Genomic DNA, 14,327 nt, shown 5'->3' with positions numbered 1-14,327 from the left:
CTGATGAAAACCACTGCTATAAACTGTTCTGTCAATTTTAGCAACAATGGAAGCTTCCTACTAATAATTTTTAGTCTCCTCATTTGAAACAGAAAGAAAACTGTTTAAAAAGTGCCCTTCTCCTTTGAATGAAATATTAGAGAGCAAAGTGGTTCATGGTGAAACAGATACCTCAGCCTCTCCCCAGGCATCCTTAAAGGCATCCAACCTTCCCTCCCATAAAAGCTCACAGCAATTTCATGCCATTTCCAGGACTCCTGCCCTGTATCCCCATTTGTGTCAGTCATCAGAAGAACGCTCTAGATTCCTCTATCACCTCTCATCATCTGCATTCTAATCCCCATACAGCTGTACCTATACCTCAGAGTCTGTCCTCACTTTGGTTTTTCAGCCTACTGGCCACTCCTATTATCTCTGTTAATTCCTTCTTAGATTTCCAATCTAGGAGTTCCTGTTGTGGCTCAGCAGAAATGAACCCGACTAGTATCCATGAGGATGCCAGTTAGATCCTTGGCCTTGTTCAGTGGGTTAAGGATTTGCCGTTGCCTAGCCATGGAACTTCCATATGCTGCACCTGTGACCCCCCCCCCCCCAAAAAAAAGATTTCTACTCTAGAGCTCATATCCTAGGGAGGCTCCAGAATTGGGTTCCCAGCCGTATTCTCTTTATGTACATCCGCAAGGTCTTACGGCTTTAAATATCCATCAAGTTTGACTGCCAGATTTCGATCTCTAAGCTAGCTGTTTCTCTGAATTTTTATCCAACTGCTTAACGACCCCATAAAAACATCAACACAACCTGGTCCTCCTGCTGTTTTTTCCCCCATATCAGTAAATAATAACTGTCCTTCCAGGCATGCCCAGTTTCACAAAACCTGCCTTTGAAATACATCTACAACCTGACTGCTTTGAGCCCCCACCTGCCACCACTCTAGTGTCTCATGGGCTACTGCCTGCTCTCCATGGTGGTCTGCTCCTAACACAGCAGCCACTGTGCTCCCCTCACAAGTCACCGTTGTCGCTCCTCTGTTCAGTACCCTCCAGCTGTTTTCCAAAAGCCAAAACCCTCACCGTGACCAAAAGACTCTACAGGATCTGGCTCCTAATACTCTGACTACATCCGTCATCTGACGCTCCTTTAGGCTTTCTTGCTGTTTCCAAATACTCCAATCATGCTCTTGCTTCAGGTCCCTGCTCTTGTTGATCTTTTTTCTTCCTTATTTCTCTCAGGTCTCTGCTTAAATACCCTTTACTCATGATACCCTTCTATAGACATCATCTAAACAAAACAGAATACCCCATACCTCCAATTCCCAGTCTTCTCTAACCTTAACTTCCACCATCTATCATACTTAACTTTTTACTCCTTTGTTTATTGTCTACCTCTTGTTTGTTTATTGTCAATTTGAATGCTAGCTCCATGAGAATAGCAGGTTCTTAGCTCTTCAATTTCATGACTACATTCCCCAAACCTAAAAGAACACATAAAATAGCCCTTTGGGGAATGAATAAGTACATTTCTGCTGTTTATAACATTTTTTTTACAACCTCTCATTTCGTTTCATTGGTTCACTCAGTTGTCACCATAATGGTCAGATAATCACCATATTAGAGGAAAGGAGACAAGAGCATCTCAGGAAATGAGTGAGTAGACTCCGAAACGTAAGGTTGCCAAGCAAGGTTAGGGAGCTTCAAGAGATGAGTGCTCATAAACTGAAGTGAGACCACAGCCAGCATATTCAGCTGTAGGGGTAACTGGCATAGAGAAGGCAGAAAGCTGGTTTTAACCAAGGTAGGGTTTTCCCGGGCCAGCAGAAAAATGGAAGAGAAGGGGCATAGGAAAAATATACAGACCATGGAATATAAGCTGTTAAGGAAAGGAGGATATGAGACAGGAGGTAGGGTGAAAAGAAAACAGGATTAAAATACCATACATTCTTATGGAATGAGAGAACTGCTGATGTTAGGATCAAGAGGGAATAGGCTACAACAATAGGAGATGGTGGTATTTGGGGAACAGGCAAAAAAATAAACCTCTCTGTCTTTTGGTAAGTGTATTTTCTTTATTCAACTTTACAAAAAAAACTGAAATAAACTCTAAAACTTTAACCTGCACTGAAAAAATCATTTCCTCAACAAAATTATATTTGTTGAGCAAGTTCATGAAAGATCACGAAGTCTGTTCACCAAAGATCAACAATGCATATTCAAGAGCTTACTACCTAGAGCCTCTACATAAAAGCCTTTAGAAATCGACAGCCCACTTCCCAAAATTCTGCCTTGGCTTCCACAGCAGCGTTCTACCTATTTCCAACCCCAAACCTCTTCCCTACACAGGCCATCCACTCCCAGTTTTAACTCACAAATTTTATTTTGCTGCGAGTACCTCTGCCAGCATGAAATCCTTGTTTCCCAAACAGCAACCAACCCCTTTTCCTTGCACTCCAGTTTCCTAGGCACCTACATTCCTGCTCCCATCCGTCTGACTGCCCAGACATTAGCTGCTCACACCTATCACTGGCCAGCCTGAAGTCTTAGGGTCCATGTTAACATGCAGGTCTCCTGCTGGCGGCTGCTTTTTGAGGCAAGGACACTTTCTCATAAGATTAAACCCAGTACCCTATTTTTCATTTATAACAGTGGTTCAGGGCAATAGCTATAGACTTGTGTCAGTAGGAACAGAATTCCTTGGCCATACTAGCCCCTAGGTTGATTTTTACCAGTAATAAGTTCTTTTGCTCCAGAAAACTGATCACCATCCCAATACAGCTCAACACAGTGACTCTAAAAACACAGGAAAGTAGACTGTGGCTAAAGGCCACCTGGTTGGACTTCTAAGCACTTACCTGAAACTGGTTAATAAAAGGCGCTATATTGAATCCAAGAGTTCGTTCTGCTCCTTGCACAGCGCTTTCTTCCACCAGTGTCTGTGATTCCACGAGCAACCCAAACATCAGCACGTACTGAGGAAAGATCTTCCCTCCGGACTGTAGCAAACATCTAGAAGAAGGAAAAATACTTTCAAAAGCATCTTGAGGAGTTCCCTGGTGGCTCAGGGGGTTTAGGGTCCAGCATCACTGCAACAGCTCAGGTCCCTGGCCTGGGAACATAAGAAACATGAGGAACATTCCACAAAATAAAAGGCCTACACTTTTCAAAACTCAATGTCATGAAAGACTGAGGAACTGTTCCAGAATAAAGGAGACTTAAGGAACTAAATGTACTATGTGATCCTGGGTTGGATTCTGGATCAGCAACAAAAAAAGCTATAAAGAATATTATTGCAACAAATGGTTAAAGTAAGATCTTTCCCTTTGTTGTCAATATTGTGTCCATGTAGACATTCTAATTTTGGTAAGTGCGTAATGATTATATAAATGAATATCCTTGTTCTTACGAAATACAAACCAAAGTATTTAGGGGTAAAGGAACGTGATATTTGGTAGTTGAAATAGTTCGGAGAGAATAATGTGGCCAAACAGTAATTTGTGAACCTGGGTGTAAGGTCTATGTTAGGTTCTTTGTACTATACTCTTAACTTCTCTGTAAGCCTGAACTTTTTCAAAATAAAAAGTTAAATATTCTGAAAGAATAGAAGTGATTAAAAATCCATATCGTCTAGTAAAGAGTATGAATAAAGGGTTAACAAAACCATATCTCCTACAATTAATCCTGGATTCACCTTCTGTTTCCCTGGAAACCCCATAAAGGTGAAGGTCGGCTGTGTTATCACATACTGCTTATGATACAAACATTCTTAAATGCCTCAAAAGGTAGATGCACCTGGACTGAGAGAACTATAAACAAACTATAAATGTCTGATGGGAAGTCACCACCTCTGGGGTCTGAGTGTGGTCTAACTGTAACCACTTGTTTCTATTGCTGGGGCTTGGGGGCTATCCCCATGGGAGAAGTTCCTATATGAAATGTAAGGCTCTCAAGCCAAGGAAGCTCCCATACCCACATATAGAGTCTTGTTTCCATACACCTGAGCTGTGCATGGGAGCTCAGCATGGGAGGGGTAGGTGGGTCATCCATTGCCATCACCTGAAACAGATGTGGAGGATATTTTAAACAAAGTAATTTTTTTCACTTGCCACATTTAAAATCAGATGTTGGGGTTTGGTTTTGTTTTGTTTTGCTTTTCAGGGCGGCACCTACTGCATATGGAGGTTCCAAGGCTAGGGGGGTCTAACTGGAGCTGCAGCTGCTGGCCTACACCACAGCCACAGCAACTCGGGATCTGAGCCACATCTGCTACCTACACTACAGCTCACTGCAACAACAGATCCTTAACCCACTGAGCGAGACTAAGGATCAAAGCCACTTCCTCATGGATACTAGTCACATTTGTTTCTGCTGCGCCACAAAGGGAACTCCTACTATCAAATGTTACATTCCTCACTTTTACCAAACATTCCAAGTTGATTTCCACTTGAACTTCCAGGATAGGCTACTATAAACAGCTGGACTTTGTATCCTTTATAATATGCTTTTCCTCTTAGATATTTCTAGTTAATAAGGATCTATTTACAAAAATGCAGGACTAAATATCTGACCTAAGCAGTTGTACATATCAAAAAAAAAAATAGTTCATACAAGTTTCTGAAATTGTATGCTATGTGGTTTTCCTGAATAGGTCATTAAAATCTTGTCAAATTATAAAACACCCCATTCCTCAAAACTACTTTGGCACCTCTGCTCTTAAATTAGGTTTAAGTGATTGATTCTGCTTTTGCTAAACTCAATGTCCTAACCATTTAAAAACACCTAAAACCACAATGACAATTATAAAAACAAGACATGGCAACTAAATGTAATGCAAGCTCCCTTGATTAGAACCTAGACTGGGGAGAAAAAAAGCAATACAGAATATTGCAGGGATAGGAGGGAAATTTTTAATACAGACTGTCTATGAAATTATAGCATTTTATCAATGTTAAGTTTCCTGAGTGTGATCATTTTTTGACTAGGCAGGGGAAAGACTTTGTTCTACGGCGATACATGCCAAGTGTTAGCGGGAGAAGGTTATGAAGCCAACAACTATCAAACTGCTCAACAAATAAAACAACAGTCTCATGTTCACTTACTTTGCTTGCAATTTTTCTTAAGTTCGAAAGTTAGAACTTTTTCAAAATAAAAAGTTGGCAGAAAAGTTTACAGTAAGTAAACAGGCTGCTCTTGTAACAGCTCTCCCTAAAGACTAGCTAACAGGAAGCCAAATCGGCAAAGAAAGTTTCAGCTGATTCCTGAGGGTAACGGAATCTGAGATGAGTCATGATCTGAAACCAGGATAATCTCTCCTCCCCAAATAAAAGTATGTGATCATTTAAGTCATAATAAACCCACATACACAAATTCACCTGAAAGTGGACTGCACCCTGACCCCCGTGCTTAATTCATTTTTGTTATTCCTTTCCCAACAACTCTGTAGCATTTTAGGTAAACTCTGGTAGAAAGTCAATCTCCACAACCAGTAAAATTCCATACTTAACAAAATTGCACAGCTCTTATCAAAATTCCCATCTATGCCTCTACCAAACCAGATACAATTTTAACATCTTCCTAAATAAGTGGAGAAACCTACAAATTTTCCTCAAATGGGTCAAGTTTAATCCTGACAGCTCATGTTACTAACTCTTCTGAAGTTATCTGCTAATTGTGATCTATCTGAATGAAACCAGAACTAATTTTTCTTAAGATCACAAAGTCTTCCAACCAGAGACTAGCCACAGAGATTTTTCTTTTTTTCTTTCTTTTTTTTTTTTTTTTGTTAAAGGAAAAAAAGATTACTGCTTTTCCAGGCAAAGGGGGCCACAGCAGGCTAATGCTTTAAAGACTGTGCCTCCCTGGGACAAAGCTTTTTCTTTTGTTTTTTCTTGTTATGGCCTCACCTGCAGCAAATATAAGTTCCCAGGCTAGGGGTCGAATCGGAGCTGCAGCTGCCAGCCTACGCCACAGCCATGGCAACGTGGGATCCTTAACCCATTGAGTGAGGCCGGGAATTGAACCCACATCTTCACGGAGAACCTTCATTATGTCAGGTTCTCAATTCATTGAGTCACACTGGGAACTCCTAGCCACAGAGCTTTATGCTGCCTAATTCCCTCTACCCCTAAACAGCCACAAGAGGGTAGCATTCCATAAAATCAGTAAACAAAAAAAAGCACACAGGTGAATGAAAGCCAACCTTCCAACCATCAAATCCAAGGGAGGGAGGGCGGTTACTGTCCAGTCATTGAGGGGGTAACCAGAAAATGAGGCTAAACGAAATGTCAAAAATACATCTGCTGAACCCTAGAAAGTCAGAAAAGGCTGAATCAAGTACCAACAACTAGGCCAGAAATAAATACTACACAAAAGCAAGTATGAAAATTATTTTAAAAGGCCATGTTGTACAAATCCACCTTAACTCAATGCTATTGTCACTAACAGGAATGCTCCTTAGTTGCATGTAGATGAGATAGTAATTGCCTTAAACTGGTTAGCTTTATTGACAGCAAGTGTTTTGCTTGCACCACTGCAGCTGCCAGACTCCTCAATGGAATCCTCTGCAAGGCCAATTATTTCCGAACCATCTGTGCCTACGGAAATAAAAAAAATGTTACAACTTAAAAGTCTAACCATAAATGGCAAAAATTCCGAAGAAGCTCTTCGCTGTTTCCTTGTGATTCAACACAAAGTGTTTTGTTTTGTTTTTAGGGTCTCACCTGTGACACACGGAAGTTCCCAGGCTAGGGGGCCAATCAGAGTGCTGGCCTATGCCACAGCCACAGCAACACCAGATCCGAGCCACATCTGTAGCCTACACCATAGCTCACTGCAGTGCTGGATCCTTAGCTTAACAACCCACTGGGCAGAGCCAGGGATTGAACCCACATCTTCATGGATACCAGTCAGGTTCATTACTGCTGAGCCACAATAGGAACTCCACAAAGTGTTTTTAAATGGGTTTAAATTAAAATATTTTTTTTAAAGGCAGAGTTCCCTGGTGGCTTAGCAGGTTAAGGATCTGGCATTGTTACTACTGTGACCTGAGATTGATCCCTGCCCAGGAATTTCTGCATGCCATGGGCACAGCCAAAAGAAAAAAAAAAAGGTTACTAAGCTTTTATATTTTCTCCTACACTTTAATCTAGTATGAATGAATAACTCTTAAGAATGAACACTTCAGGTGTTCCCATCATGGTGCAGCAGAAACGAATCTGATTAGGAACCATGAGGTTGCGGGTTCGATCCCTGGCCTCATTCAGTGGGTTAAGGATCTGGCATTGCCGTGAGCTGTGGTGTAGGCATTGCCGTGAGCTGTGGTGTAGGCTCGGATCTGGCATTGCTGTGGCTGCGGCGTAGGCTGGCGGCTACAGCTCGGATTAGACCTCTAGCCTGGGAACCTCCCTATGCCATGGGTGCAGCCCTAAAAAGACAAAAGCAAAAAAAAAAAAAAAAAGGAAAAGAAAAGAATGAATACTTCAAAACAACAACAAAGGTAACTAGAGACTAAAGTTTAAGTTTGTAAACTAGCTTATTTTTTCCTTCCCTTTTTCTGGGAAGGTTGGTACCTAGTAAGACAGATGCTTTTATTCCTTAGCCCAGAGGCAATCTATTCTCCCATTCCCTAACTTCATCCGCTTTCACCAGTCATGAGGCTAAATATAACAATAAGAGGCCCAGGTGAGAGTCTCCTCATACCTCTGACCCCAGAATAACCCCAGATGACCCCAGATGTCAGGTAAGCCTAACATCCAGGAGAACCTGGTAAAGAGACAGTGCAATAGCTTAGACTAAAGCAAAGGAGCACTGGTTCTCTGCTGTTACCCAGGAGGTGTTTGGAGAGAAGGGAAGAATACTGGCTAAAACAATGATTATGGGTGCTATTAAGCATTTCCTTCCCAGAGATGCCACATCCTGTGTGGCAACACACAGGACAGCCCTACATAAGAGCTGTCCCCTCCCCACCCCCCCAAAAAACTGTCCCACACAAACTGCCAGGAGGACCCCTCCCTCTTGAGAAACACTGGGAAGGGGAATTATAGGCAGCTGTACATAATGCACTAACATGACTGATCATTTCAGCCAGAACATACTGTCTGATTAATTTTTTTTATAATCAAAACTCCTTTCTAAAAATCCTTTACAAGGTTCCGTTTAAAGAAAATATCCCTGTTTGAAAGCTTTTCCTCTAAAAGAAGGAACAAGACAAGGATACCCACTTCCACCACTTCTATTCCACAGAGTTACTGGAAAACCTATGTAAGGCCAGCACACAGCCAAAGAGAACACCGGGTAGGCAGGACAGTGGGAAAATCTGTGGCATCTACTGGCCAGAGCCCCTCCTCTAGGCACAGCAACTGCAATCAGGAGAAAATTTCCAACTCCTGGCTTCTCCTTGGGGAGAGAAAGAGAAGAGTGGAACTTATATCCAACATGCCAGCCTTTCAAGGGGCTGCTGAAGAGACTGGTTTCTGACTTGCCTGAATCTAAGTGGTGCAGGAATGGTTGGGGACCCCCGAAAACAAAGGAGATCCCTTGGCTTTTCAAGCACTAGAGTCTGCAGTACCACACGTGGACATTAGGGTGAGCTCTAGCACCATGACTGGCTCCAGCACCAGGGACGCTACAGTACTTCAGACAGACACCAAGGGAAGCCCCTGAGGAGAAATAGGCAAACCTCTTCACTAGGAGATGATACACAAGCCCAGAGATGATGCATCCCCAGAAAAGGCTTGAGAGGTCTCCAGAATCAACAGCAAGGCTGAATGGTAAAGGTCCTCCCTGGGAGTTCCCATTGTGGTGCAGTGGAAACAAATCCAACTAGTATCCATAAGGATGAAAGTTGGATCCTTGGCCTCACTCAGTGGGTTAAGGATCTGGCATTGCCATGAGCTGTGATACAGGTCACAGACAGAAAAAAAAAAAAAAAAAAAAGTCCTCCCTGCATAGCCAGAGAGTAAAGAATGGAAGAGATGACTGTCCTTTTTTTTTAGCCCAAGCTCTAGCAAAAGATAAGGCACACAAAGAAACAGGAAAACATGGCTCAATAAAAGCAACAAATTAAATCTCCAGAAACTGACCCTAAAGAAACAAATTACCAGAGAATTTAAAATAACTCTTATAAGAAAACATGAAAAAATGAAATCGGGAAAATGAGGCATGAATAAAAGGAGAATATCAGCTAAGAGACAGAAACTGAAGAAGAACCAAGAAGATATTCTGAGCTGAAGAATATAACTGAATTGAAAAATTCACTACAGGGATTCAACAGCAGACTTGACCAGGCAGAAAAAAGAATCAAAAGCAAAAATAGACAAATGGGACATCAAATTTTAAAACTTCTGGGAGTTCCCACTGTAGCACAATGGGATCAGCAGTACTTTGGAGCGCTGGGATGCAGGTTCAATCCCCAGCCTGGCACAGTGGGTTAAGGATCCAGCTTTGCTGCAGCTATGGCTTAGGCTGCAACTACTACAGCTCAGATCTGATCCCCAAACTCCATATGCCATGGGGTGGCCAAAAAAATCTGTATATGAAAAGACACAGCAGAGTGAAAAGGCAACTTGTGAAACGTGAGAAAATATTTGCAAATCATATACCTCATAAGGAGTTTAATACCCAGGATATATAAGGAACTCCTATTACTCAACAACAATTAAAAAAAATTTTAAAAATGGGCAATGGACTTGAATACACAATTCTTCAAAGAAGATACACAAATGACCAGTAAGTATATGAAAAGACACTCAACATCACAATAATCATAAGAAAAATGAAAATCCTCACACCTATTAGGATGGCTACTATGAAAAGAACAGAAAATAAGTGTTGGCAAGTATTTGGAGAAACCAGAACCAACTGTGTACTGCTGGTGGAACTATAAAATGGTACAGCTGCTATGGAAGACAGTATGGTGGCTCCTCAAGAAATTAAAAATAGAATAACCATATGATCCAGCAGTTGCACTTCTGGGTATGTACCCAAAAGAACTGCAAGCAAGGTCTCAGAGATATTTGTACACCCAAGTTCTTTATTATTCTTCACAACAACTAAAATGTGGAAGCAACGCAAGTGTCCATCAATGGATTGATAAGCAAAATGTGATATATACATACAATGGAATATTATTCCACCCTGAAAAGGAAGGAAACTCTGACATGAACTACAACATGGATGAACCTGGAGGATATTATGCTAAGTGAAATAAAACAGTCACAAAAACAACAACAAATACTCTATGATTCCAGCTGTATGAGGTAGAGTATTCTACTCTCTCACAGAAGTAGAGAGTAGAATGCTGGTTGCCAGCAGCTGGCAAGAGGGTGGAATGAAGTTATTGTTTACTTGGTAAAAAGTTTCAGTTTTCCAAGATGAAAAGAGTTATGAGGATGGTTGAAGGTGATGGTTGCCCAACTCTGTGACAGTATTTAATACCACCGAACTGTACAAAGATAATTAAGATGAAAAAATTTGTCATGTGCATTTTAGCACAATAAAAAAATCACAAAAGTAATTAAATCAAAACCAAAAGATAAATAAAACATTAGGAAAAGCATACATTTTTCAAAGGTGATTCTACCAAATAAGTCAAACATCATTTACACTGGAAATTCATAAGAGCTGAAACGCCTTCAAAGGCATCTAATCCAGTATCCCTCACTTAACCAAAGAGGAAAACTGAAATGAGAGATATTAAATGAATTATAGAAAGTTTTACTACTTCAGGAATTCAGCAACAAATCTGAGACTAGATTCAGACCCTTTCAGCTCCTTGTTCTATACTCTACCTAAAGTGCATCTGTTTAAAACTTTAGGAGAGAAAGTGTATGTATGTGTGTGTGTATTTACATATTCATGTATATCTGACTTTCATATTTCTGTAATTTATAATAGGTCCGAGACTTTTAAAGAAAAGGGTGGTGGAGTTACCACTGTGGTGCAGGGGGTTAAGGACCTGGCATTGTCTCTGTGGAGGTATGGGTTGATCCCCAGCCAGCACAGTGGGTTAAGAATCTAGAGTTGCTGAAGCTGTGACACAGGCCACAGCTGGGGCTCAGATTCAGTCCCTGGCCTGGGAACTTCCATATGCCATGAGGGTGTTAAATTTTGCCATCTTTTCAGTTCTGAGCAGCACAACTGAAAAGACTGTGAAGCTTAACCAAACTTGCTTTCAGTTTTAACTATTAGGGTCAAGTTTACCCCCAGCAACCTAAACTGAAGGATAAACACCTCAGGGAAAGAACTGTATCATAAAATAGAGATTTTGGAGTTCCCCTGTGTGGCGCAGTGGGTTAAAGATCCAGCGTCATTACTGCTGTGGTTCAGGCCACAGCTGTGGCGTGGATTCAGTCCCTGGCCCCAGAACTTCTGCATGCCACAGGCAGAGCCAGAGAAATTATTAATTAATTACTTAGAGATTTTAAGACCTAAAAGGATAGGGACTTATTCCTAAGAAACCCTCTGCTCCCTCAATGCACAAATGCATACTAGACGCTACTTATCGGTGCTTCTCATAAAGATGAATTTGATTTTTTTCTTATTTGCCCTGAGTGTCTTCTCACCTGTCCTTATACCTCTATTTCATTCCCAACGTTACACATAGGCAGCGTAATCCCAAAGCAGACTCTCTTCACACCAACAGCACGGGGATTCCTTCAGGAGAGAAAAATCAGTAACAACATGCACAGAAAGAAAAAGACATGAAGCCACGGGTCCTGAAAAGCAATGCCTGAGGAGCATATAATGATCACGACTGATTTGTGCAGTTATGCCATTAAGGAACTAAAAGAATTTACATGAAGTCTGAGCTCAAGTAAGTCAAAGGTTGTATTTTGTGTTTTACCTGGATATTGCAGCTTTTTCCATTATTTCCTGCTGAATGAGCCCAGATGGTTCAATGACATCCAGTATAATTATACTCCACAACTTATCTGACTTTGGCCTTTGCAACACAGCAGATTCATCTTCCACGTGTCTCAACCAAAATTCAAGAGTTTCTTTAGGAAAGTGATTGGCTTCAGATATGAGGTCCAGAGTGATACGATGCTGGTCCTTCTCCACAGAACTGTAAGGCTTAACCTGCCCGAGGGCGCCAGCAATTATTGGCAGAACAGAGAAGCCCTCGGACACATCCAACACATAGAAAGGTTCAGAGTCATTCTGTCCACTACCACAGTTTATCTCATTATTCTGACACTGTGTATCCATGGCCTGACCCAGTTTCTCCGGAGTCAGTGAAGACAACACTTTCCTCATTGCCATTTTAAAGCCTTCGTGGTATGGGACATTATTAAGCAAAGCAATTTCTGTGGATTCCAATACACATATCTGCTCCGCAGAGTCCGGTGTACTGGTCTGAAGGTTCGCCAGGGCACTGCAGAGTTCAGCCTCATTTCCTAAAGACAGCAAATCTTTACTCTTGGTAAAACTTGTCCCAACATCCATTTCATGATCTGAACTGAAGACACTGATGCTCTGGATTCTTAAGTAACAATCCTGACAGGACACTTCCATCATCACCTGGTCCTCAGGCTTTATCCAGTAGTCTTCGTGAAAAAGGAAGAAAGAAAAATTTTGTAACTGATGAATATGCGTTTATAAGCCTGAGCATCACACAAACACCTCCATCCCCCAGCCATTCTTTAAACCACTACAGGAAAGAGTCTATCTAGTAATTGAATAGAATTAAGTGAACTAATCTATTCATTTCCTTTTTTTTGACCATACCTTTGGAATGCAGAAGTTCCTGGGCCAGGGATCAAACCCATGCCACAGCAGTAACCCAAGCCACAGCAGTGACAATGTCAGATCCTCAACCCACTGGGCCACCAGGGAACACTATTCATTTCCTGTTTTAAACAAAACAAAACCTAAAAAAAAAAATCCCTCCAGCTTTACCTAGGGAAAAACTGAAGTTTGAGATCCAGTCAACTTACAGCACAGTGGAGAGATGCAAGAGCTCGTTACTGGACCCTAACTCTCAGTATCATAGTGCTTTGACTGTAATCACTAGTCATCATCAATGTCCCCACATTAGCGGGTGGGGAAGGGACTCCAGGGGATTCTCAATCTTTGGTAGTGAAGCCAGCAATAACAAAGATAGATGAGATTTAGGGATCAATACCTAACCACACTTTAGCTTAAAGGGACCTTCTTTTCTCTAAGAGAAATTTCCAAAAGAACAAGGCAGCATTCATGAGCACCTTATCAGTAATATTTCTTAACTGTAAGTATTTAGATATCCTGGCGTGCTTAAGGAATTTGAAAATATAAGGAAGCACTAAGTCCTACAATGAAGATGATAGCATACTCTTATTCACGAGCTTTCATGCATGGTAAAACTTGAATCTGCAAATGTATAATTGCTATTCCTTCTTATCGGCCATAGAGCCGGTTGGAAATACAAGTTGTCAATCCTGTGTTTACACATTTAAAATGTCCTTTCCCGGAGTTCCCGTTGTGGCTCAGTGGTTAACGAGTCCGACTAGGAACCATGGGGTTGCAGGTTCGATCCCTGGCCTTGCTCAGTGGGTTAAGGCGTTGCCGTGAGCTGTGGTGTAGGTTGCAGACGCGGCTCGGATCTGGTGTTGCTGTGGCTGTGGCGTAGGCTGGCGGCTATGACCCCAATTCGACCCCTAGCCTGGGAACCTCCACATGCCACAGAAGCGGCCCAAGAAATAAAAATTAAAAAAAAAAAAAGGTAAAATGTCCTTTCCCTAAAAAGGATCTTTTTAAAATACCATCTAATTTACTGTAAGAGAGTTTGAATAAACACAAATTAAAAAATGCTACTTACTGAGTGCCAGTCACTATGGTAGGCACTGTACATCCAGTTTATTTAATAATCCCTACAACTATCCTGCAAGGCAGGCAGCAGCATCCCATTTTTATACATCACATAACAAAAACTCTAAGACAAAACCAGCGAGGCCAGCCAGGGAGTCAGTAAGTAGCCAAGATCTGAATTCAAATCTACCTGAGTCCAAAAACCATACCAGCCACAATACTATATTGGTTCCATGACTTAATGACCTTTCCAATTAGATCTTTGATTAAAGGACTACACAGAAATATTTATCTTCCAGTTTAAAAAAAATAAAATTTTTCTATGTAACACAACTGCTATAAACTATACTGAAAACCCATCAAATTGCTAGTCACAATTTTTTATATAAAAAATATCTTTAATAAAGAGCTTTCCAAGAGTCCATGGGCTCACAAACTCCAAAACTGCAAAGTTTTGTACTTAGATGAGTGAGGATACTTCCATGACCTTGGGACGCCACAGATGCCATCAGATTCTGTAAGTGGTAAGAAGCCCTGCACTAGAAGTAGTAA

At 41.3% G+C, this 14,327-nt stretch overlaps 1 protein-coding gene across 4 annotated transcripts in view; it reads right to left on the bottom strand.

The window, feature by feature from the left end:
* Positions 1–14,327, bottom strand: part of PRMT9 (protein arginine methyltransferase 9) — a 36,578-nt gene that overhangs the window by 1,578 nt on the left and 20,673 nt on the right. For all 4 annotated transcript variants that reach the window (XM_047798542.1, XM_047798544.1, XM_047798543.1 and 1 more), the window contains 2 exons: positions 11,833–12,535; positions 2,846–2,999 (listed from right to left, as the gene is read on the bottom strand). In XM_047798542.1, the coding sequence (XP_047654498.1) occupies positions 2,846–2,999; positions 11,833–12,535 (857 nt within the window). The remainder of the gene's footprint in view (positions 1–2,845; positions 3,000–11,832; positions 12,536–14,327) is intronic.

Source organism: Phacochoerus africanus, chromosome 10 (assembly GCF_016906955.1).
Source record: "Phacochoerus africanus isolate WHEZ1 chromosome 10, ROS_Pafr_v1, whole genome shotgun sequence".
In the NCBI taxonomy this organism is placed as follows: domain Eukaryota; kingdom Metazoa; phylum Chordata; class Mammalia; order Artiodactyla; family Suidae; genus Phacochoerus; species Phacochoerus africanus.
Note: the sequence above shows the minus strand (reverse complement) of the source record. Positions and strands in the feature narration are given on the sequence as shown.